This window comes from Saccoglossus kowalevskii, chromosome 1, assembly GCF_978046115.1.
Source record: "Saccoglossus kowalevskii chromosome 1, keSacKowa6.1, whole genome shotgun sequence".
Classification (NCBI taxonomy): Eukaryota; Metazoa; Hemichordata; class Enteropneusta; family Harrimaniidae; genus Saccoglossus; species Saccoglossus kowalevskii.
The window spans coordinates 18,445,176-18,468,488 of record NC_140641.1 but is presented as its reverse complement, the minus strand read 5'-3'; the positions used below and the strand labels follow the sequence as shown (position 1 = coordinate 18,468,488).

Sequence of the window (23,313 nt, the reverse complement as noted above, 5' to 3'; positions counted from 1 at the left end):
TGGACGAGAAGAAACTATAGCCTATATGACCAGCATGGAAGACTGGATGCTAAATAAGCAGTCGTGGATCAAATGATGTCAGGGTCACAGTATACAGAACATTTTTGTCTAGGCTTCACAGGTTTACTTCACAAGGTCAGATGACAATATGCTGGTTTGACAACTACAGTAACCTCATTTTTTAGTGAATTTTGTGAGTCATAAAAAAAAATTCTGCAAAGCTTTGTTCTCGCCAACCATGTCAAAATATGAAATTATGAATATTTTGCAGATCAAACGAGGACAACGTGTGCAACTGTGTTATTTTGACCTTATGGATGACATATGTTGTGAATCAAAAGATATTTTATTTTAACACCACAATATTTATCATATGTCACTATTTTAGGTTTTGTTCACTCATTTACATATTCAACAATACTTTAATTACATGATTAGTGATATCTTTTCAATCTCTATTGCATATCAGAGGGTGTGTAAACCAATGTGGCAGCTAACTGTGGGTGCATAGCTCTTCTTGGTCCTTAGTCTTTGTTATGGTATTTTAGTCATTTCTGATATATCTGGTGTCATTAATTTTTTCTTATCCCAGGATAAAGCTCACTAAACCATATGTAATAGTGGTGACAACCATTTTCTTGCGGCAGAAAGAGAACAAAATTAATTTGCTAAATAACATCACTGTATTAGAACTTCCCTCAAAAGGTGGAACAGCTAAAGCGCCTGGAAATGGTCGTCTGTTACTATTTGCTATGGACTTTATGGTATTTAAAGACATTTATTTGTAAATTTCTCTCAAAAAACTGTATATGCATGCATCTGGAGTAGACGACAATGAGTAAATCACGTTATAGGAGTATCCAAGTTATCAGGAATACCTTCTCCAGACGACAAAATAATATAAATGTTCATGCAAGTAAAACTGTTGCTAAAAAAATTCACTGATTTAGACACAATATGCACTAAATTACTATTATTGGTAAGGAACGAGTTTAACATAAAATGAAAATTATTATGGTTAAATTTCACTTACCTCTTGACCATTAGGCAAACCTAATTTATTTGCATAAAGACCATTAATTTCTATAATTGCCTCATCTTTTCCATCCCTTGTTATCTCACCGCCCCAACTCATATATGCCTGACAGTCATTTGCCCATTGTAATTCAAAAGCAGCACACTGCAATAAATGGAAAACACTTACTGTAGAATACTTTATTTTTGCTTGGAATTTATTTTCACTATTTTCGCTGAAGGGATGATTCCGTGAAATTAAAATCCAGCGAATATACTTTTTTCCCTATATTTCACATTAAACTCATGAAAAATCAGTGAAAATAAATTCCAAGCAAAACGCACAAAAAGCCTTTTCAGCGAAAATTAATTCCGGCGAAAATAAAGTATTACACAGTAAGCTATCACAATTTTGATTAAACATGTACATTCAATTTTCTTCTCATTCTCGGAAATACTATTTGTCATCAATTCATGTTATAGTAAAGGACCATGCATGTATATGTAATTAAAACATGTATATGTAATTTATTTTTTGAAACTTTGACTCCCCTCCATCCCTCTTACCACAATCAAAAGTTTGCAAGTATGGGGAAACTAGATTTCATTCAAACTTGCATAACAATTTTATCAAGAGAAATATCTCAATATAATGCATGTAGCCATTATGAGTCATGAACTGGAGATGATAGAAAGTGTTCCTTGTGTGAAGTAAATTTCATAATCTTTGATGTTTACTAAACAACTAACACAACTGATTTAGATAATTAATATGCAAATTAGCTGACTAACATATGCAGCGTTGTTCCAGTGTTAAAAATTCAAAGATACGAACAGTACAATTTTAATATTAAACCATAATAAAATAAATAATTTTAAACCATTTTAGCTCTTGTTAAGATATGCTGTTAACAAAATATCCTGAATACGGTTAATTAGTATGCAAATTAGCTAATTAACATATGCAGATTAATTATAAAGAAGTAATAGACATTCATCAACAAAAACAGTAAGCATGTACAAATTTTTAACCCATTTGAGCCATCTTAATTGGTATGCAAATTAGCTAATTAACATATGCAGATTAATTCTGAGTAGAGTTAGACATTCAACAACAATAACAGAATATATATTTCAATTCATAACTTATTTGAGCAAACCTGTTAGGTTATCACAAAAACAGGCTGAAAGTTATTAATTAGTTGCAAATTAGTTGATTAACAAATGAATTTGTACCAAAATCTAAATAGTTCATAACAAAGTATATGTGTATCAAATTTCATTGATATCCATCGATATATTGTTCTTGAGATATTGGTGGAACATGATATGACACATTCATCCATTTATAGAGACAGAAACTGGTATACATTAGCCTCCATTTGTGCTCTGCAACACGTCAACCAAAATAGATATATTTAGCATAATGATTTGCCAACACACTGAAAGCCATATGTATTCATTCGCATCTTTTCACATGAAAACAAAACAGTACCATTTTTGACACAGTAATTGAAATGAAGTTGCATTAAATATTCAGTTTTTTTTTTCTTCTCTAATCGCTGAGCAAGTATTAATTACAAAATAACTCATGTTTTGACAGGAAAATGTAAATTTGAATTGAGGGACTTTGATAAAATATCAAAATAGTGAAAATGAAATAATTTACAGTAGATCTGCAAAAATATAATTTAGTGAAAAACAAATTTTCCAGAAATGAAGACTAACTACTGTAAAACCATTTTTTTTGTTATTGTTATTTTATATGTTCATGTAGATTTAATTTAGCAGATTTTACTTATCAGCGAAATTAAAATCCAGTTCAACACTTACTTCAACTCGATGATACTGTGCAGCAAGGCTTGCAGGTAATGTAATGAAACATGTCTTGCAATGTGAGTTGTACTCAATGGAAGCAACTTTGGGGGACGTCATATCACTTGAGTGTCTTGTCAGGAATTATACATCATACTGGTAAAGCCATATTTAGTTATTTAGGAACCCTGAAATGAAAATTTCAAACATGCTACCAGAAATATATATCCATTGAAATTCAACAAGAGAATTCATTATTCACTAAATCCATAAATGCACTCCAGCATCTGCATGGTTCTAAAATTTAGTAATGTAATTTGTAAAGGCACCCTGGTTGGCGGCGCCTATAACCGTACATAATTTATATTGCAGAAGAACGATGACACGGGAAATAGTATGCATCTACACATCCGCCTTGTTTTTACATGCTAATAATTGTGCCACGAATCCCGATCGCTCAACGTAGGTGTAGGAGTTGCAATCAATCTAACGACCTAGCGACCGATGACTGCAACATAATCCACTCCAGCAGGGAAATGAGTCCAGGGTCACCGTGCACCTACATACATTTCATCAAATGTTGCAGATCACTTATTACGGCGTCGAGGCAACTTGACCATGCTGATCGTGTTGATAAAGTTTAATGACCCCGTCCAGTGTCGGACGAATCGTCATCAGCTCAGCTGACTCCAGGCTGCTTTTCGGCTTGCACGCGGGATTTAAAGTCATCTAACTATGTACCATACAGACAAAAATACGATAGTCGTGATATTATAATTCCTTTAGAACAATTGCATATGTTCTATACCTTGTTTTGGTTCGCGTTCATCATGTGTTCGCCTACCAATTTACCAGGAGGTCGCCATTTTGTCTCGTTTGATTGTTTGTCGGGTGTTTCCCCTTCTCAGAATAAAACGCCTGTAAATTGAGTCATGTGACAGGAAAAGAATTAAAAAAATGTAATTTAATTAGTTCGTAGTTTTCACCCACTTGCACTGTTTAACAACTTTCAAATAGGTTGAGATTATACTGTTTGTCTTCAATTAAATGTATGAATATATTCAAAAACAGTTGTGTGACTACAAAATAAATTAAGCAACTTGTTTGGTGAAAAGTGGGTCAAGCGTTCTCTGTCATGTAGCAGCCATATTGCGATAATGATATTCCCAAGGACGAATTCATTGAGCGGTAGAGTGCAACAAAGTTCACCTCACGGAATCAACAAACAAAACTAGTAATATGGGTTACCCACAGTTCAGTAAGGTCCTATCCGAGTTAGTTCCCAAAGCGTGTTTTTGTTGAGCCGTGTCAGGTGTAAATCGCCTGGAAGAATAGCTTAATAATCCATGAATGTGGGATACTACATGTTTTTCATTATCTGATAATTATCAGAAAGTTATCAAACTTATGTTCTGAGAATTTAAAAATCAAGCGCCTTGTGTTGTCTAATGTCACGGTTGACTAAAAAAAAGGGGGGGACCAATACAGCGCTCTCTGTGGAAATGAATAGGGGCCGTTCTATTGCACGTAAAAACGAGAACAAATGGTGCATTATGCAATACTAGTATGTCCCGCAAACATAAACAGTAGCTTTTACACTGTTTTATACTGTTGTACATATACTCCATCATATAAGGTTCACAAAACACATTTTCAGAGCGTGGGAGATTTTTCTTACGTCTATGATTTACTCTCTCGCCGGCACTGTGATTCAGTATAATTTATATTCATAATGCTCAACAAGTATTCACTTCCGCAACATAAGACTTCTCAGATCTAGACGAAAGTGAAAACCAAAGAGACACTGTCTCATTCATTCTCCCATTCCAACATAAAGTAAAATTCCTTCGAAAACTGCTCTTAAACAATTGTTTTGCCATGAATCAATGCTTACCCAATTAAATTGCTTTTATGAAAATTTAAATGAAAGTTCGCTGTTTATTTATTATAAGAATGACACGTATGTGAACCCAAACAACACATGTTTTATTTGCCATTTTCATATGTATTTCTCTTATCCTGGATTAAATAGGGATTAGATAGAGGGTAGACGAAGTGTTCTATGAATATAAATTATAGTATATATGTTAGCTCATAGGAATGTAATAGCAAATTCTTGGTGTTTTTCCAACGTTCCAGGAATGTATGTATCTATATTTAGATGTGATACAATTTTCAATTAAAAATTCATATTTTGATGATTATTTCAAACCTGGGACAATGAAAGCCGTTGCAATCGAATTTCGTGTTTGGAAAAGTCGTAATTTAAGTACAGCATAATCGAACGGTGACTGATTTTTAGGGCCAAAGTAAATAGTGTCAATGCTTTAATCTACACAAGACCACTATACAGAGAATGCATGTACTATTAATACTGGCAATAACAATAAACTGTATTAAAATACGAGTATACATTATTATAATAATACACGAAACGATGCGTCGCTGGTTCCAGGGATGGCCCATGCAGTTCTTGAACCTCAATAAGTGCAAAAGAAGACATGGACCGAGCACCCCTGACACATGATTCATGTTTTAGCCAATGCTTTATCGTTTCGTTCATTCACACAGCCCCTGCCGGGCCTGTGGACTGTGGCTTACTATAGTTCATTACTGGTAACCGTTCATTTATACTTTTATCATTATAAAATTCCTGGGCTCTCTGTGAACAGACCAAAAAACAAATTTTTTTATTTAATTTTATATAATTTAATTTAATTTAATTTAATTTAATTCTGTTCTAATCCGACCGTAACAAACAGACATGCAATATGGTATATATTCCCAACCGTCGAGCTTGAAGTTGTTGACTCAAACTACAGAATGTTTCAAATAATGACAGTGTATGTCATTTGTTGTGCATAACGGCAATGTTATTAATTTTAAATGTATGCATATTTTAAATTGTTTATTGTTGCAAAGCCGGAGTAAACACAATTAGTTGTGGTAAAATCGGGTTATCCTATGCCTTCGTTCATACGTGCCATAATGAATGCTGTTTTTCATTGTTAAATGTCCCGGATGCACGTATCTCACAATACATCAGTTAGTGCTTTGAAGACAATGATGGCAATGATCACGGTGGCGACATAATTTGATAATTCGGAGAGTTTCCACAATATTGAAACCGGTCCTGTCTATTTCGATAGTTCGTTCTGACATCTCAACAAACAAGTTCGAATGTGTTTAGCTGTTAGCGTATTTTCACTGGTGAATGAGAAACGTCACCAGTTGTCTAATCCCGCCGTTAAGGGCGCTATCGCCAACGCGTGCAAATGGCTGCATTGCGTCACGTGACCATGACCAGTTACAGTGGCGTGTGGATTTCATCGCTGCTGTGAACGGCAGCTTTGCGCTCAGTTGCCGAGAGTTGAAAGGGAAGATATTCATGTCTCTTTGTAGGTCTTAAGCCGCCCAAGACACCACTAAATTACTCAGATCGGCAGCTAAACATACCATCTTTGCAATGCCGATTTTAGTTTTTCTCGTCGATACCAGTGCGTCGATGAATCAACGGACTTATGTTGGGACTACATTACTTGACGTAGCGAAGGGGGCCGTAGAGACCTTCATGAAGGTACGTCACACACATGCATAATAAACCGTACTTGTCTTTTGTTGACTTATACTATTTGATTGTCTTATCGCATTTTCGTTTAATTATACAGATTTTCCATTATTTTAACAACGTTTTCTAACACCATATTTTCACCCCGACAGATAAGATCTCGCGATCCGGCGAGCAGAGGGGACCGCTACATGCTCGCCTCTTACGATGACCCACCCGCCACAATAAAGGTAGAACTTCCCGTTGCTATTTTTCTTTATTGGTCTATATTTAGTTGATTTTTTTCACCTTTTGCCATAACAGGAGTCTCAATCCCAACACTGACAGCCTTAACCATAATGACTATGCATCGTCTCCGCAAAATTCCACATCGAATCGCGAGACTGTGGGATCACTAGCTACCTGCACGCCGGACATCTTGAAAACTCCAAACGCTCAGTGTATTATGGGTAAAGAAAACGTAATCGTAATTAGCATAAAATATGCAGTGTAACAATGACTGATTTGTAAATACCGTATTTACATTTTCAATAGAAAGATACCTTCCTCATACAAAAACTAGTATTTGAATTATTTTTGTCACTTCATTGCTATATATAAATAGGAATATAATTTGCATAAAATATTGACTATATTATTGTTTGATCAGGACATCCACCACCCCTTGTGCAGTATGTGACATTCTATATTTAACTCAATAAACACAAACATTATGGCATTGTTTTTTTTCAACATTTAAGGATTGCGAGTGATAAAAAGAGATAAATAAATATATTGTTGCCAAAACATGTCCTTGTTAGATTTTACAAATTTGCAATGTATAAATTAAAGTATAAAGTAAATTAGCATATCACATTAGCATACAATTGGTTTGTTGTCACATATGTTCCCATCATTTAAGATGTAAATTTCAATAGCAGAGAATTTGACATCAGAAATATGATCACATCAAAATGATGAAAAAAAAACATTTGTTGTTACGTAGTTTATCTTCTTTTTCAAGTGCATCATGGGTAATTTAAGATATGATTGTGGTGGTTTTGAGAACAGCAAATATCATGTTGTCATTTGACGCTATTAATTCAAATTGTAAGCAAGTTGTAGCTCTGGGAGCTTAGTATACAATGTTGATGAGATCAAATTTCATTTGCTGCATGTTTTTTGGGTGGTAAAAGGTCAACTCCATACTTTCAGTCTTATAGCCGAACACTGTATTATAGGTTACTTTCTGATATTAATCAATAATTTACCACTTTATTGCGATATGCTAATACATGTATTGAGGGGGGCTGGAATACCTGGCTGTATTTTTTATATCACTGACTCGTACAGCCTTTTTCATCATCATGGGGCTAGTAGGATAAGGGTTAAATACTAGTTTGTTTGGTATTGTGGGGGGGGGGGGGGTGTACTTACCTGGAAAAGTAGTAGAGGTATGTAGCTAGAACCCTGTTCCAGTAGATAGCCAAAATGCAAAAAAAGGATACCTTTTTAGCTCCGCTGTCGACTTTGTCGAGCGGAGCTTATCATATGAGTGATTGTCCGTCGTTGTCGTCCGTGTTAATGTTTTACTTTTTCAACTTCTTCTTGAAAACTACAAGCCTGAATGCTTTGATACTTGGTGTATATGTACCTTGGGTAGACCTCTCTCAGATTTGTTCATTTAATGATCATATCTTCAATTCTCTAATTTTGGTGAATATTTTTGTCATTTTTGGTAAAAAGTGATATTTTCGACTTCTTGTTAAAAACCGCAAGTCCAATTGCTTTGATACTACATATATAGGTACTACATGTGGATCTCTCTCAGATTTGTTCATTTCGTAATGATATCTTTAGTTCTCTAATTTTGGTGAATATTTTTGTCATTTTTGGTAAAAAGTGATATTTTTGACTTCTTGTTAAAAACCGCAAGTCCAATTGCTTTGATATTACATATATAGGTACTACATGTGGACCTCTCTCAGATTTGTTCATTTTGTAATGATATCTTTAATTCTCTAATTTTGGTGAATTTTTTTGTCATTTTTGGTAAAAAGTGATATTTTCGACTTCTTGTTAAAAACCTCAAGTCCAATTGCTTTGATATTACATATATAGGTACTACATGTGGACCACTCTCAAATTTGTTCATTTTGTAATCATATCTTCAATTCTCTAATTTTGGTGAATATTTTTGTCATTTTTGGTAAAAAGTGATATTTTCGACTTCTTGTTAAAAACCGCAAGTCCAATTGCTTTGATATTACATATATAGGTACTACATGTGGACCTCTCTCTGATTTGTTCATTTTGTAATGATATCTTTAATTATCTACAGTAATTTTGGTGAATATTTTTGTCATTTTTGGTAAAAAGTGATATTTTCTTCTTGTTAAAAACCACAATCATTTATGGTGAAAAATGATATTTTTAAATTTTTGTTGAAAACAGCAAGTCCCATTGCATTGATACTATGCATATTGTTCATTTTCTAATCATATCTTCTGTTCTATAATTGAAATGTGCATTGCAAACAGCGGAGCTATCTCAGCCGAGAGGCTGCTTGTTTCAGACTTTGAGTTGTTTTTGTTTTTGACACTAGTAATGAATTACATAGGCCATTTTTCTGCCAGAATTGAACAAAGTTTTTGAGCATTATATTTATAATTTCAGTTATGAATGGTAAAATTTTAGATACTTTTTCCCCCCAAAAGAACCCTTCTGGTGGTAATGTCTTGCAGCTTTCCAATGAAAGTACAGTGTACCTCCATTTCATATTGTTCACACAAACTACTGATATAGTAGTAAATTTTACACAATCAGCTTAATAATGTCCTAAAATAGATTAACAATCCCAGCATAAAGTTTCTTGTAGTTTTTTTTTTTTTTGTGGGGGGGGGGGGGGGTCATTCAAATGTATTGTATTTGTTCTATTAGTAAGACTTGCTACATGACAAACATCTGACTGTAATAGGCAAAATAAGTTGTATTTTGATTAACCAGTATACAATAGATACATTTTTTGTTTATCTACATATATTCCCCACGAAACTAAAATGCCATACAGATGGTTTAATATATATACTGTAAAATACTTATAAAATACGGGGGAATAATTCAGTGAAAATAAAATCCAGCAAAAGAATTCGCTGAAGGAATAATTCAGTGCAAATAAAATCCAGCGAATATACCTTTTTTCCTATATTTTACATTCAACTCTTCAAAACTCAGTAAAAATAAATTCCATGCAAAACGCCAAAAAAGTTATTTCAGTGAAAATTAATTCCAGCGAAAATAAAGTATTTTACAGTATATATAAGTCCGGTAATAATAATAAATATAGCTGCGTTGCAGCAATGTCGGGTTTCGAGCCCACTGACTTATTAGCAGCGTTCCAAAATCAGCATCATTGACAATAATATATTAAAGGAAATTGCATGGCCTTCATACTAAACATGTTGCATGTTCCTGTCTGTTACAGTGCTTAAGGTATTACAATCTTGCATATTTAATGATGTCCCATGACCATATATGGTCATCGGATGTTTTTGTCAGCTCTGTTGTGCAATAACTTCAATATTGCATTGGTTGCATTTTCCTATCTGTAACAGTGCTTGAGATATAACATTTATGCATATTTGATGAGGTCACATGACCATATGTGGTCATCACATTAGTTAGTCACATCTCTTGTTCCATAGATTCGATATTGCACAGGTTGCATGTTCCCGTCTGTAACAGTGCTTGAGTTATTACATTTATGCATATTTAATGATGTCACATGACCGTGTTTGGGCATCAGATGTGTTAGTTACATATCTTGTCTCATAGCTTCGATATTGCACAGGTTGTGTGTTTCTATCTGTTACTGTGTTTCAAATATAACATTTATGCATATTTGATGAGGTCACATGACCATATATGGTCATCACATTAGTTAGTCACATCTCTTGTTCCATAGATTCGATATTGTACAGGTTGCATGTTCCCGTCTGTAATAGTGCTTGAGTTATTACATTTATGCTTATTTGACGAGGTCACATGACCATATATGGTCATCGGATATGTTAGTGACTTCTGTTGTGCAATAGCTTCAATATTGCACTGGTTGCATGTTCCTATCTGTAACAGTGCTTCAGATATAACATTTATGCATATTTGATGAGGTCACATGACCATATATGGTCATCGGATGTGTTAGTCACATCTGTTGTGCAATAGCTTCAATATTGCACTGGTTGCATGTTCCTATCTGTAACAGTACTTGAGTTATTACATTTATGCATATTTGATGAAATTACATGACCATATATGGTCATCACATTAGTTAGCCACATCTCTTGTCTCATAGCTTCGATATTGCATAGGTTGCATGACTCTATCTGTGATTCTGCTTGAGATATTACAATTATGCATATTTAATGACGTCACATGACCATATACGGTCATCACATTAGTTACTCACATCTCATGTCCCACAGCTTCGATTTTGCACAGGTTGCATGTTTATGTCTGTAACAGTTCTTGAGAGAATTCAATTATGCATATTTAATGAAGTCACATGACCATATATGGTCATCACATTAGTTAGCCACATCTGTTGACCCATACCTTCGATATTGCACAGGTTGCATGTCCCTAACTCTTGCAGTGCTTGATATATTATATTTATGCATATTCAATGAGGTCGCATGACCATATATGGTCATCTTGTTTGTTAGTAAAATTTCATGTACCATCACTTCAATATTGCACTGGTTGCATGTTCCCGTCTGTAACTGTGCTTGAGTTATTACATTTATGCATATTTGATGAAGTCACATGACCATATATGGTCATCACATTAGTTAGTCACATCTCGTGTCTTATAGCTTCGATATTGCACAGGTTGCATGTCCCTATCTGTAACAGTGCTTGATATATTACATTTATGCATATTTAATGAGATCACATGACCATATATGGTCATCTTGTTTGTTAGTAGAATTTCATGTACCATCACTTCAATATTGCACTGGTTGCATGTTCCTATCTGTAACAGTGCTTGAGATATTGCAATTATGTCTATAAAATGAGGTCACATGACCATATAAAAGAACAAAAAAATATGAAAAAACATTCTAAAATCTTCTTATAAAAAACGGCTTATCGCCTGGACTCGATATTTTGGAATTAAATACTATGTCATATGATCTTTCAAAGTTATTCAGGGTTAGTTGATTTGTCGAAAATTATGCAAATGAGATGCAAAACAAAATTTAAAAAAATTCTAAAAAAAAAAGTCACGTGACCGCTAAAGTTTTTTTTGATGAGATTTGTAGCCCTTGTCGCACTGCTACTATCATAAAAAAATTGGAGCACTCAGACCCTCAGAAAGGTGCGCAATTCGTCATTGAAAATTTCGCCTTTAATCCAAGATGGCGGCCTGGTCATGTGACCTACGTGTCTGAACTTAGGATATGCACCAGATCTCATATAGCTTTACCATTGTGGCAAGTATTGAATTGATCGGTCCAACGGCGTTGACATAAAGCGTGACCAAAAATTTAGGCGGAAGAATAATAATAATAATAATAATAAATATAGCTGCGTTGCAGCAATGTCGGGTTTCGAGCCCACTGACATATTAGCAGCGTTCCAAAATCAGCATCATTGACAATAATATATTAAAGGAAATTGCATGGCCTTCATACTAAACATGTTACATGTTCCTGTCTGTAACAGTGCTTAAGGTATTACAATCTTGCATATTTAATAATGTCCCATGACCATATACGGTCATCGGATGTTTTTTTCAGCTCTGTTGTGCAATAACTTCAATATTGCATTGGTTGCATGTTCCTATCTGTAATAGTGCTTGAGATATAACATTTGTGCATATTTGATGAGGTCACCTGACCATATATGGTCATCACATTAGTTAGTCACATCTCTTGTTCCATAGATTCGATATTGCACAGGTTGCATATTCCCGTCTGTAATAGTGCTTGAGTTATTACATTTATGCTTATTTGATGAGTCACATGACCATATATGGTCAACGGATATGTTAGTCACTTCTGTTGTGCAATAGCTTCAATATTGCACTGGTTGCATGTTCCTATCTGTAACAGTGCTTGAGATATAACATTTATGCATATTTGATGAGGTCACATGACCATATATGGTCATCGGATGTGTTAGTCACTTCTGTTGTGCAATATCTTCAATATTGCACTGGTTGCTTGTTCCTATCTGTAACAGTGCTTGAGTTATTACATTTATGCATATTTGATGAAGTTACATGACCATATATGGTCATCACATTAGTTAGTCATATCTCTTGTCACATGGCTCCGATATTGCATAGGTTGCATGTCTCTATCTGTGATTCTGCGTGAGATATTACAATTATGCATATTTAATGACGGCACATGACCATATACGGTCATCACATTAGTTACTCACATCTCATGTCCCATAGCTTCGATTTTGCACAGGTTGCATGTTTCTATCTGTAACAGTGCTTGAGATAATTCAATTATGCATTTTTAATGAAGTCACATGACCATATATGGTCATCACATTAGTTAGTCACATCTCTTGACCCATACCTCCGATATTGCACAGGTTGCATGTAACTAACTCTTGCAGTGCTTGATATATTACATTTATGCATATTCAATGAGGTCACATGACCATATATAGTCATCTTGTTTGTTAGTAAAATTTCATGTACCATCACTTCAATATTGCACTGGTTGCATGTTCCCGTCTGTAACTGTGCTTGAGTTAGTACATTTATGCATATTTGATGAAGTCACATGACCATATATGGTCATCACATTAGTTAGTCACATCTCGTGTCTTATAGCTTCGATATTGCACAGGTTGCATGTCCCTATCTGTAACAGTGCTTGATATATTACATTTATGCATATTTAATGAGATCACATGACCATATATGGTCATCTTGTTTGTTAGTAGAATTTCATGTACCATCACTTCAATATTGCACTGGTTGCATGTTCCTATCTGTAACAGTGCTTGAGATATTGCAATTATGTCTAAAAAATGAGGTCACGTGACCATGTAAAAGAACAAAAAAATATGGAAAAACATTCTAAAATCTTCTTATAAAAAACGGCTTATCGCCTGGACTCGATATTTTCGAATTAAATACTATGTCATATGATCTTTCAAAGTTATTCAGGGTTAGTTGATTTGTCGAAAATTATGCAAATGAGATGCAAAACAAAATTTAAAAAAATTCTAAAAAAAAAAGTCACGTGACCGCTAAAGTTTTTTTTGATGAGATTTGTAGCCCTTGTCGCACTGCTACTATCATAAAAAAATTGGAGCACTCAGACCCTCAGAAAGGTGCGCAATTCGGCATTGAAAATTTCGCCTTTAATCCAAGATGGCGGCCTGGTCATGTGACCTACGTGTCTGAACTTAGGATATGCACCAGATCTCATATAGCTTTCCCATTGTGGCAAGTACTGAATTGATCGGTCCAACGGCGTTGACATAAAGCGTGACCAAAAATTTAGGCGGAAGAATAATAATAATAATAATAATAATAAATATAGCTGCGTTGCAGCAATGTCGGGTTTCGAGCCCACTGACTTATTAGCAGCGTTCCAAAATCAGCATCATTGACAATAATATATTAAAGGAAATTGCATGGCCTTCATACTAAACATGTTGCATGTTCCTGTCTGTAACAGTGCTTAATGTATTACAATCTTGCATATTTAATGATGTCCCATGACCATATATGGTCATCGGATGTTTTTGTCAGCTGTGTTGTGCAATAACTTCAATATTGCATTGGTTGCATTTTCCTATCTGTAACAGTGCTTGAGATATAACATTTATGCATATTTGATGAGGTCACATGACCATATGTGGTCATCACATTAGTTAGTCACATCTCTTGTTCCATAGATTCGATATTGCACAGGTTGCATGTTCCCGTCTGTAACAGTGCTTGAGTTATTACATTTATGCATATTTAACGATGTCACATGACCGTGTATGGGCATCAGATGTGTTAGTCACATATCTTGTCTCATAGCTTCGATATTGCACAGGTTGTGTGTTTCTATCTGTTACCGTGTTTCAAATATAACATTTATGCATATTTGATGAGGTCACATGACCATATATGGTCATCACATTAGTTAGTCACATCTCTTGTTCCATAGATTCGATATTGCACAGGTTGCATGTTCCCGTCTGTAATAGTGCTTGAGTTATTACATTTATGCTTATTTGATGAGGTCACATGACCATATATGGTCATCGGATATGTTAGTGACTTCTGTTGTGCAATAGCTTCAATATTGCACGGGTTGCATGTTCCTATCTGTAACAGTGCTTGAGTTATTACATTTATGCATATTTGATGAAATTACATGACCATATATGGTCATCACATTAGTTAGCCACATCTCTTGTCTCATAGCTTCGATATTGCATAGGTTGCATGTCTCTATCTGTGATTCTGCTTGAGATATTACAATTATGCATATTTAATGACGTCACATGACCATATACGGTCATCACATTAGTTACTCACATCTCATGTCCCACAGCTTCGATTTTGCACAGGTTGCATGTTCATGTCTGTAACAGTGCTTGAGATAATTCAATTATGCATATTTAATGAAGTCACATGACCATATATGGTCATCACATTAGTTAGTCACATCTCTTGACCCATACCTTCGATATTGCACAGGTTGCATGTCCCTAACTCTTGCAGTGCTTGATAAATTACATTTATGCATATTCAATGAGGTCACATGACCATATATGGTCATCGTGTTTGTTAGTAAAATTTCATGTACCATCACTTCAATATTGCACTGGTTGCATGTTCCCGTCTGTAACTGTGCTTGAGTTATTACATTTATGCATATTTGATGAAGTCACATGACCATATATGGTCATCACATTAGTTAGTAACATCTCGTGTCTTATAGCTTCGATATTGCACAGGTTGCATGTCCCTATCTGTAACAGTGCTTGATATATTACATTTATGCATATTTAATGAGATCACATGACCATATATGGTCATCTTGTTTGTTAGTAGAATTTCATGTACCATCACTTCAATATTGCACTAGTTGCATGTTCCTAACTGTAACAGTGCTTAAGATATTGCAATTATGTCTATAAAATGAGGTCACGTGACCATATAAAAGAACAAAAAAATATGAAAAAACATTCTAAAATCTTCTTATAAAAAACGGCTAATCGCCTGGACTTCCATATTTTGGAATTAAATACTATGTCATATGATCTTTCAAAGTTATTCAGGGTTAGTTGATTTGTCGAAAATTATGCAAATGAGATGCAAAACAAAATTTAAAAAAATTCTAAAAAAAAAAGTCACGTGACCGCTAAAGTTTTTTTTGATGAAATTTGTAGCCCTTGTCGCACTGCTACTATCATAAAAAAATTGGAGCACTCAGACCCTCAGAAAGGTGCGCAATTCGGCATTGAAAATTTCGCCTTTAATCCAAGATGGCGGCCTGGTCATGTGACCTATGTGTCTGAACTTAGGATATGCACCAGATCTCATACAGCTTTACCATTGTGGCAAGTATGGAACTGATCGGTCCAACGGTGTTGACATAAAGCGTGACCAAAAATTTAGGCGGAAGAATAATAATAATAATAATAATAAATATAGCTGCATAGCAGCAATGACCGGTTTTCAAGACCATGGCACATGGCCAAGTCACATGCAATGCATGGCCATGTATAACTGTTTGCAATAGCCCTCAAAATTAACGTTGGTCCCATGTTTGTATATGTGATAGTGTCCGAGATATTATAGCCATGCATATTTAATGAGTTCCATGACCATATATAGTCATCAGGTATGTTTGTCAATTCTCTTGTTCAATGTCTTCAATGTAGCACTGGTTCCATGTTCCTACTTGCAACAGTGCCTAATATATCAGAGACATGCATATTTAATACCATATATGGTCATCTACTATGTTGCTCAATTCTCTTGTCCAATGTCTTCAATATAGTGTTGGTTGCATATCTATACTTGCAATAGTGTCCGAGATTTTAGGGACAAGCATATTTAATGATTTCTATGATCATATATGGTTATTGATTGTGTTGGTCAATTCTCTTGTTCAATATCTACAATATAGTGTTGGTACTATGTTTGTACTTGCAATAGTGCATGAGATATTAGGGACTTGCATATTTAATGAGTTCTATGACCATATATGGTCATTTTATATGTTGGTCAATTTTTTTGTCCAATGCCTTCAATATAGGTTTGGGTACATATTTATATCTTTAAAAGTGATCGAGATATTATGGATATGCATATTTAATGAGTTCTATGACCTTATATGGTCATCGAATATGTTGGTCAATTCTCTCGTCCAATGTCTTCAATATAGCATTGGTTGCATGTTTGTACTTGCAATAGTGCCTGAGATATTAAAAACATGCATATTTAATGAGTTATATGACCATATATGGTCATTTAAAATGTTGGTCAATTCTCTTGTCCAATGTCTTCAATATTGGTTTGGGTACATGTTTATATCTTTCAAAGTGATCGATATATTATGGATATGCATATTTAATGAGTTCTATGACCATATATGGTCATCCAATATGTTGGTCAATTCTTTTCTCCAATGTCTTCAATATAGCATTGGTTCCATGTTTGTACTTGCAATAGTGCCTGAGATATTAGAGACATGCATATTTAATGAGTTCTATGATCATATATGGTCATCAACTATGTTGATCAATTCTTTTGTTCAATGTCTTCAATATAGCATTGGTTCCATGTTTGTACTTGCAATAGTGCCTGAGATATGAAAGACATGTATATTTAATGAGTTATATGACCATATATGGTCATCCAATGTTTTGGTACATTTTCTTGTCCAATGTCTTCAATACAACGTTAGCTCCATGTTTGTACTTGCAATAGTGCCTGAGATATTAGAGACATGCATATTTAATGAGTTGCATGACCATATATGGTCATCCAATATTTTGGTAAATTCTCTTGTCCAATGTCTTCAATATAGCGTTAGTTCCATTCTTGTATGTGCAATAGTTCTCAATATATGTCAATTCAATGTGTATCATATATGGGCCCTCCCCCCTTTCCCATAATGCAACATTGCTGACTATTTTATATAAAATGTGAAAAATATTCATAAATCAACTGCTCCAAAACTACTGGTCGCACTTTCATGATTCTTTGATTAATCTGTAGTATGTATGATGTTCTTCAAAATGATGGCGTGGAATTTTGATACGATCAAAATTATGCAAATGAGATGCAAAACAATATTTTAGAAAATTCTAGAAAAAAAAGTCACATGACCGTTCAACTTTTTTTTCATGAAATACGTAGCCCTAGGGACAATGCTTCTTTTAAGCGAAAGTTTGAGACTCCTAGACCCTCAGAAAGGTGTTTAAATGAGCATGCCATTTTTCGCCTTAAATTCAAAATGGCCGCCGTACCACGTGACCAATATGCATCATCTTAGGATATGCACTAGATCTCATCATACTTAACAAACATGTGAAACAATTTTCCAGATATGTGCAACGGTGTTCGAATGGCGCTTAGCGAAAAAATCTGGCGGAATAATAATAAAAAACATAACGATTACAATAGGTTTCCAAGACATGTGTCTTGAAAACCTAATAATAATAATAAACGGAACAATTACAATAGGGTTTCGACCAAATGGGCTCGAAACCCTAATAATAATAATAAACGGAACAATTACAAAAGGGTTTCGACCAAATGGGCTCGAAACCCTAATTAACATGATAAATTATCTCTTTCCGCATTATTTGGTGACGTAATAAACATGTGGAAACTTGCATATAAATATTAAGAACTGGTAGGATGTAATCATCATGAATTGAAAATAGTGACATAATTTTATGTCAAACATTGAGAAATTAAGTTAGTTGGCAAGCATTTAAATAGATATTTGGATTCTCTTGACTTTTGCTGTATGGTTATCTTTTATACTTCTGTTCTCATAACCCAGATACAAAAATAAGGTCAAACGCAGAGTATTGTGATTTTTTAGTTTGATTTTTGGCTCCATTGGTAAAAAGGTCGCATCATAATTTTGTTAAGTAACATATGGTAAAAAAAAAATCGAACAATTATGTTGTTAATATTAATATAAGATAGATATATTTATGATTGTCACAAATTATTAGTAAATTCTGATAAATACTATTTATTTTTATGAAATAAAAATAGTTCCAAAAGTGCTAATTTTTGCATTTTGTTAGACAGTTTTGAATAACAAATTTCTTGCCCTAATTTAATAGTATATTGACCTTTAAATAAGTGACCAATTTAATAATATTTAAAGGGGTACTGGCTTGACACTCCCCACAACCAGATACATCTGCATTTTTGTAGGTAGACTTCTCACTAGAATTATGTTAATTTTCTGAAAATGGAAATGAAATCCACAGATTATGCTATAATTGAAATTCAAATGCGAGGAGAGACTGCCCTCAAGTGGCAAGTGAATTAAAAAGCTATTTTTTCACTGGATTTCATTTTTGCTGTTTAATTTTTTTCAGTGATAAATGCCAAAATAATGTAGTAATTGTATAGAAATAATGAAGTCTTGTTCACTATATGATTAAAATTAGTATTTATGTATAGCGCCCTCATTACCCTTTCATAAAACTCATTGTGAAATGAAACTCACAGTAAACCAGTCTGTGCTTGCACTAATTCTTTGTCAGTTGTCAGTGGTAAATCACTTTTACAAAGATGTGATCTTTTTCACAAAGGGCCCTAAAACAAATGTCAAACCATGAGTTTGTGTCACATGGTCATCATTAGAAAACAACAGGTGCAGAAAACGCAACTTGTTTTCGTAAATGTGCTTTGAAAATGTTTTGAACATGTGTTAAATTTTGATGTGTTTTTCTGATAAAATAATAGGTGTTTGTGTTTTAGCTGAATCTTTAAAGTTAGCATAATTTTTCATTTTCTTGCTGTTTGCTAATTAATTGGCTAAAAAAAGGGAGTACTAGTAATTAGCTAATTCAAACATTTACTTCCGTTAGAAACCCGGCCTGCAAATATAAAATTATTTTGTGAATTCTTTTTTATTTTTCTGGAAACAGAAAATAAAGAATTTTTGTGTGACTCGTACTTCGAAGTTCAGTTGCTTGTGTCCGTATTTCGAAAAAATGTATTCTTTAGGAAGTGTGTATGTTAATTATTGCATTTATATTCAAGAGAAATGCATCACATCTGGTCAGTTGGTTAATTTTTGTACAAACCTCTACATTGTATACATAGACCATGTCAGTATATGCTTTGACACATGGTGACCTCATTTAAATGTCACTTTGAAGTTTATGAACTTTTTTTGACTACACACATGTAATCAATTGCAAATTATTTGTTTTTATGCAATGCCTGGGTAGCATAATATGACCTTTTTATTATTTTCCAAGTTTTGTATTTACTTCTAATGATAATATAAAAATTCTATCAATTGTTTTTATTTTTAGAAAATGTTACCATATTTAGTAATTCTTTGTGCTTTGTGACTTAGTGTTCATTATTATTTTTATTATAGGCTGGGTGGAAAGAAAACCATGCAACTTTTATGAATGAATTGAAAAATTTACAAGCGATCAGTTTGTCCGGTCTTGGACCAGCTCTGAAACAGACACTAGACTTGTTGAATGTCAATAGATTACACTCTGGTATTGACAACTATGGACAGGTAGGTCTAGTGGGATTGCTCCATAATAAAGAAAATACTATCATTGCTCAAACAGAGGCATTGAAAATAATCACCTTGAAGCCTAGATGCCCTTAGAAAAATACATATTTTCTCGTACAAATTTTACTCAAAAAAAGAAAATTCAACCAATTCACTCCCCATGTTTTGAAGCATGGTAACAAACCCAAATCACTGTTTCCGTGGAAACAATTGTGGATACCCTTAGGGTTAAGGGAAGTATCGATAATGATTATGGAATTGTGCACTACAATTTATTTTTAGTTCTTGAATGGCTGTATTCTCCAAAAAAAAATCCATTCCATAATCAGTAAGATGGTGATAGGTGGCAGCGATAGAAAGAGATAAAAAAAACTGTTTTACTATTCCTAGATAGAAATAATCATAATGATGAAATCTCATCAAAATCACCATGAATCCTTCACTGTTATAACCTTTTTCTGTGACTTGCATATTGGAACAGTTAACGGTATACCAATTACACATCCACCCTCTGCCTGAAAGTAGTTCCTCTTGTTAATATTCAATACAGTAGGTATGCATGTATGTATGTACGTACGTACTCAATCGACCACCCTGTTTCTGTTTGGAATCATAAAAGTATGAATTCGTAAGAACATGTGAATGAACCTTTATTTTGCAAGTTATCAAAATTGCATTGAATTTGTCATGTATGTTCTTCACAGCAATATATTTTTATATAGCTCCCAACTAATTGTTTTTCCATTTTCTTTTTTCCAAGCTCTACAAATTTCATCATTTTGTATTTATAATGCTTGTCAAAATGGTGATGAATATAAAATATACTTTCCATGGAAACAACTTCAGTGACTCATTGTTTTGCTAATTTTCTGATGTATTTGTCTCAAAAAATGAGCGATAAAATTGTTGAAAAAAGGTGCTGTCGAGAACTTTTGTATAAATTATTTTATGATATTTGCAACTGTTTATGCTTCCTCAAATAAATTGACAATAAAAGGTTATATGAATAAAAATATGGATTATATTGAATATTTATAGCAGTTTAATTCCCAATATTGCTCTGAAATGGGCTATAAACCATAATTTGGGATTCATAGCATTTTCAAAAATTACATGATAAAATAGTTTTCTACATTAAAATATGGATGACACAATCAACCCAAGCATAGTTTGAACCAAAGTTCATACTTTTATGGTGTAATAATTTTTTTCTGCGGCATATAGTTAATTTAGCAATAACTCGTCAGACCTGATATTATTATAGATAAATTAAACATACTGAATTTTGTTTTTCCAGGGACGTAATCCATTTTTCCTGGAACCTGCCATGATAATCACGTTAACAGATGGTAATAAACTGAGCAGTTCAACAGGGACACAAGAAGAGGTAAGAAGCAAATAATCATTACACATTACATTATTGGGTATTTTTTTTTTTTTAATAATCTGTCACATTTGATTTATTTTAACTTGTTTGGTCAAATTTTATCAAAGTTCCTTACTTGCGAAATACAATCAAATTTGATCCTCTTAATTATTTTGTTCTGCAAATTAGTTTCAGCCCATAAAGTTTTGTCTGTCTAGTAGTGACTGTCAGCTCCCACCTACTCATCCGTCTGCTGAAGTGTTCTTCTTTGTTTACAAAATGGTTTTTGTGTTCCTTGGGTCCCGACAGAAGAGTAGTAGCCCAACCTTGATTTGCTAAAATTATCTGAAGATTTGAGATATAAATAATGACCATAGCTCTAAAATGTATATCAATCAACAGGCTGCATGTTGAATCTACTAATAAAGTAAAAGAAGTCATAATAAAATAATTTGGATTGTCAAAATGAATGGAGTACTATACTAAGTGACGTTTTCGTACTTGTACATTGCATGTGAAACTGTACTATGTCCTAGCAATCAAATAAAGCCATAGTCGATATGGTATACATGCTCAGATCTCCAGCAAAAGTGGTTGCCCATTCTCTGGGATAAAAATAGATATTATGAAATTAAATTACCATTACATCACTGATGTATCACATCTCAAAAGTTGTAATTATATATATGAAAAGTATTTCAATTAGAATACCGGGGTAGCGCATATAGTGTAATGTACATTATGGATGGACACAGCTGATGAGTAAAATAAATTGCAAATTCTTTATATTTTGATGAACAAAAAGGTCCATCAAATAAATAACAATGGGTAACTGCATGACTTTAGAAATTTCCCCTGAACATTCGGCTTTTCTCTAGCATTAATTTTTAGTTGAAAATTGGTTAAAATACATGCAATGTGTGGGTTGATTCATAAATGAGACTTGTGTCGCTTTTTCTGCAGGCTTTCAAATATCCAGCCACAACTATTAATTTTGCAAAACTTCAGATTAATTAATTCCTGTATCAAAAGTGTCTAAGCCAGAGCCAATCCTCAAGATCTCATTCAACCCATATAACGATATGCCAACAAATATTGTTTACTTTCTTCTCTCAGCTTCATCTTCCTATGCATTCCTCCCATCCCGGAAGTGAACTGACAAAGGAACCATTCCGGTGGGATCAGAGATTGTTTTCCATTGTCTTGCGGATGCCATCCACTCCCAATCCGTACATTGACCGGAATCCAGCCCATCCTTTGCCGCCAGCGGAGGATTGTCCAATTAACGCCATGTGTGATGTTACAGGCGGTAAGTTACACAACTCCTAACAACCTTTTCACTTCAAAGGTTCAAATTTTGATCTACAACATTTTGTTCATTTTGTTAGTGATATCGGCGTTAATATTGCTAATATTGATCAGTTTCTTTCCCATATTATATCCACACATAGATGTTGTATACCTTTACTATCTACATCACAGCATTCTAACCTAAATTATATCTATACCGTAGGTCGTTCTTACATCGTGAATTCTATCAAGCAGCTTCACCAGTGTTTAGAGTCGTTAACTCAAAAAGTTCTGAGTGGTGTTGTACTTAATTTTGAACTTTACGGTCCAGAACCGATGCCGGTGAGCGTTGAAGGTATGTATGTTTTTATGCAAGCCTTTGATGTCATCTTGTTGTCAGTTTGACATATTGAGCAGCATATGTCAACATTGTTTATTTTCCTATGACAGCAATTTGAATTGCCATGGTGTACTAGAATTAGCAAATGTTGTTAAAAATTATTGATGTT

General features: G+C 34.0%; 2 protein-coding genes across 2 annotated transcripts in view; one reads left to right on the top strand and one right to left on the bottom strand.

Moving 5' to 3' along the window:
• LOC102809708 (peroxisomal ATPase PEX1-like) overlaps positions 1 to 3,804 on the bottom strand; it is a 57,389-nt gene extending 53,585 nt beyond the window's left edge. The window contains exons 1-3 of the mRNA XM_085499751.1: positions 3,638 to 3,804; positions 2,848 to 3,017; positions 1,034 to 1,180 (exon numbers count right to left, since the gene is read on the bottom strand). Of these exons, the coding sequence (XP_085355877.1) occupies positions 1,034 to 1,180; positions 2,848 to 2,949 (249 nt within the window). The 5' untranslated portion in view covers positions 2,950 to 3,017; positions 3,638 to 3,804. The remainder of the gene's footprint in view (positions 1 to 1,033; positions 1,181 to 2,847; positions 3,018 to 3,637) is intronic.
• A 2,389-nt stretch (positions 3,805 to 6,193) lies between these two features.
• The window catches only part of LOC100376905 (integrator complex subunit 6), a 30,728-nt gene continuing 13,608 nt past the window's right edge, over positions 6,194 to 23,313 (top strand). The window contains exons 1-6 of the mRNA XM_006825150.3: positions 6,194 to 6,406; positions 6,550 to 6,627; positions 19,999 to 20,148; positions 21,446 to 21,535; positions 22,631 to 22,823; positions 23,028 to 23,159. Coding sequence (XP_006825213.1) covers positions 6,296 to 6,406; positions 6,550 to 6,627; positions 19,999 to 20,148; positions 21,446 to 21,535; positions 22,631 to 22,823; positions 23,028 to 23,159 — 754 coding nt within the window. The 5' untranslated portion in view covers positions 6,194 to 6,295. The remainder of the gene's footprint in view (positions 6,407 to 6,549; positions 6,628 to 19,998; positions 20,149 to 21,445; positions 21,536 to 22,630; positions 22,824 to 23,027; positions 23,160 to 23,313) is intronic.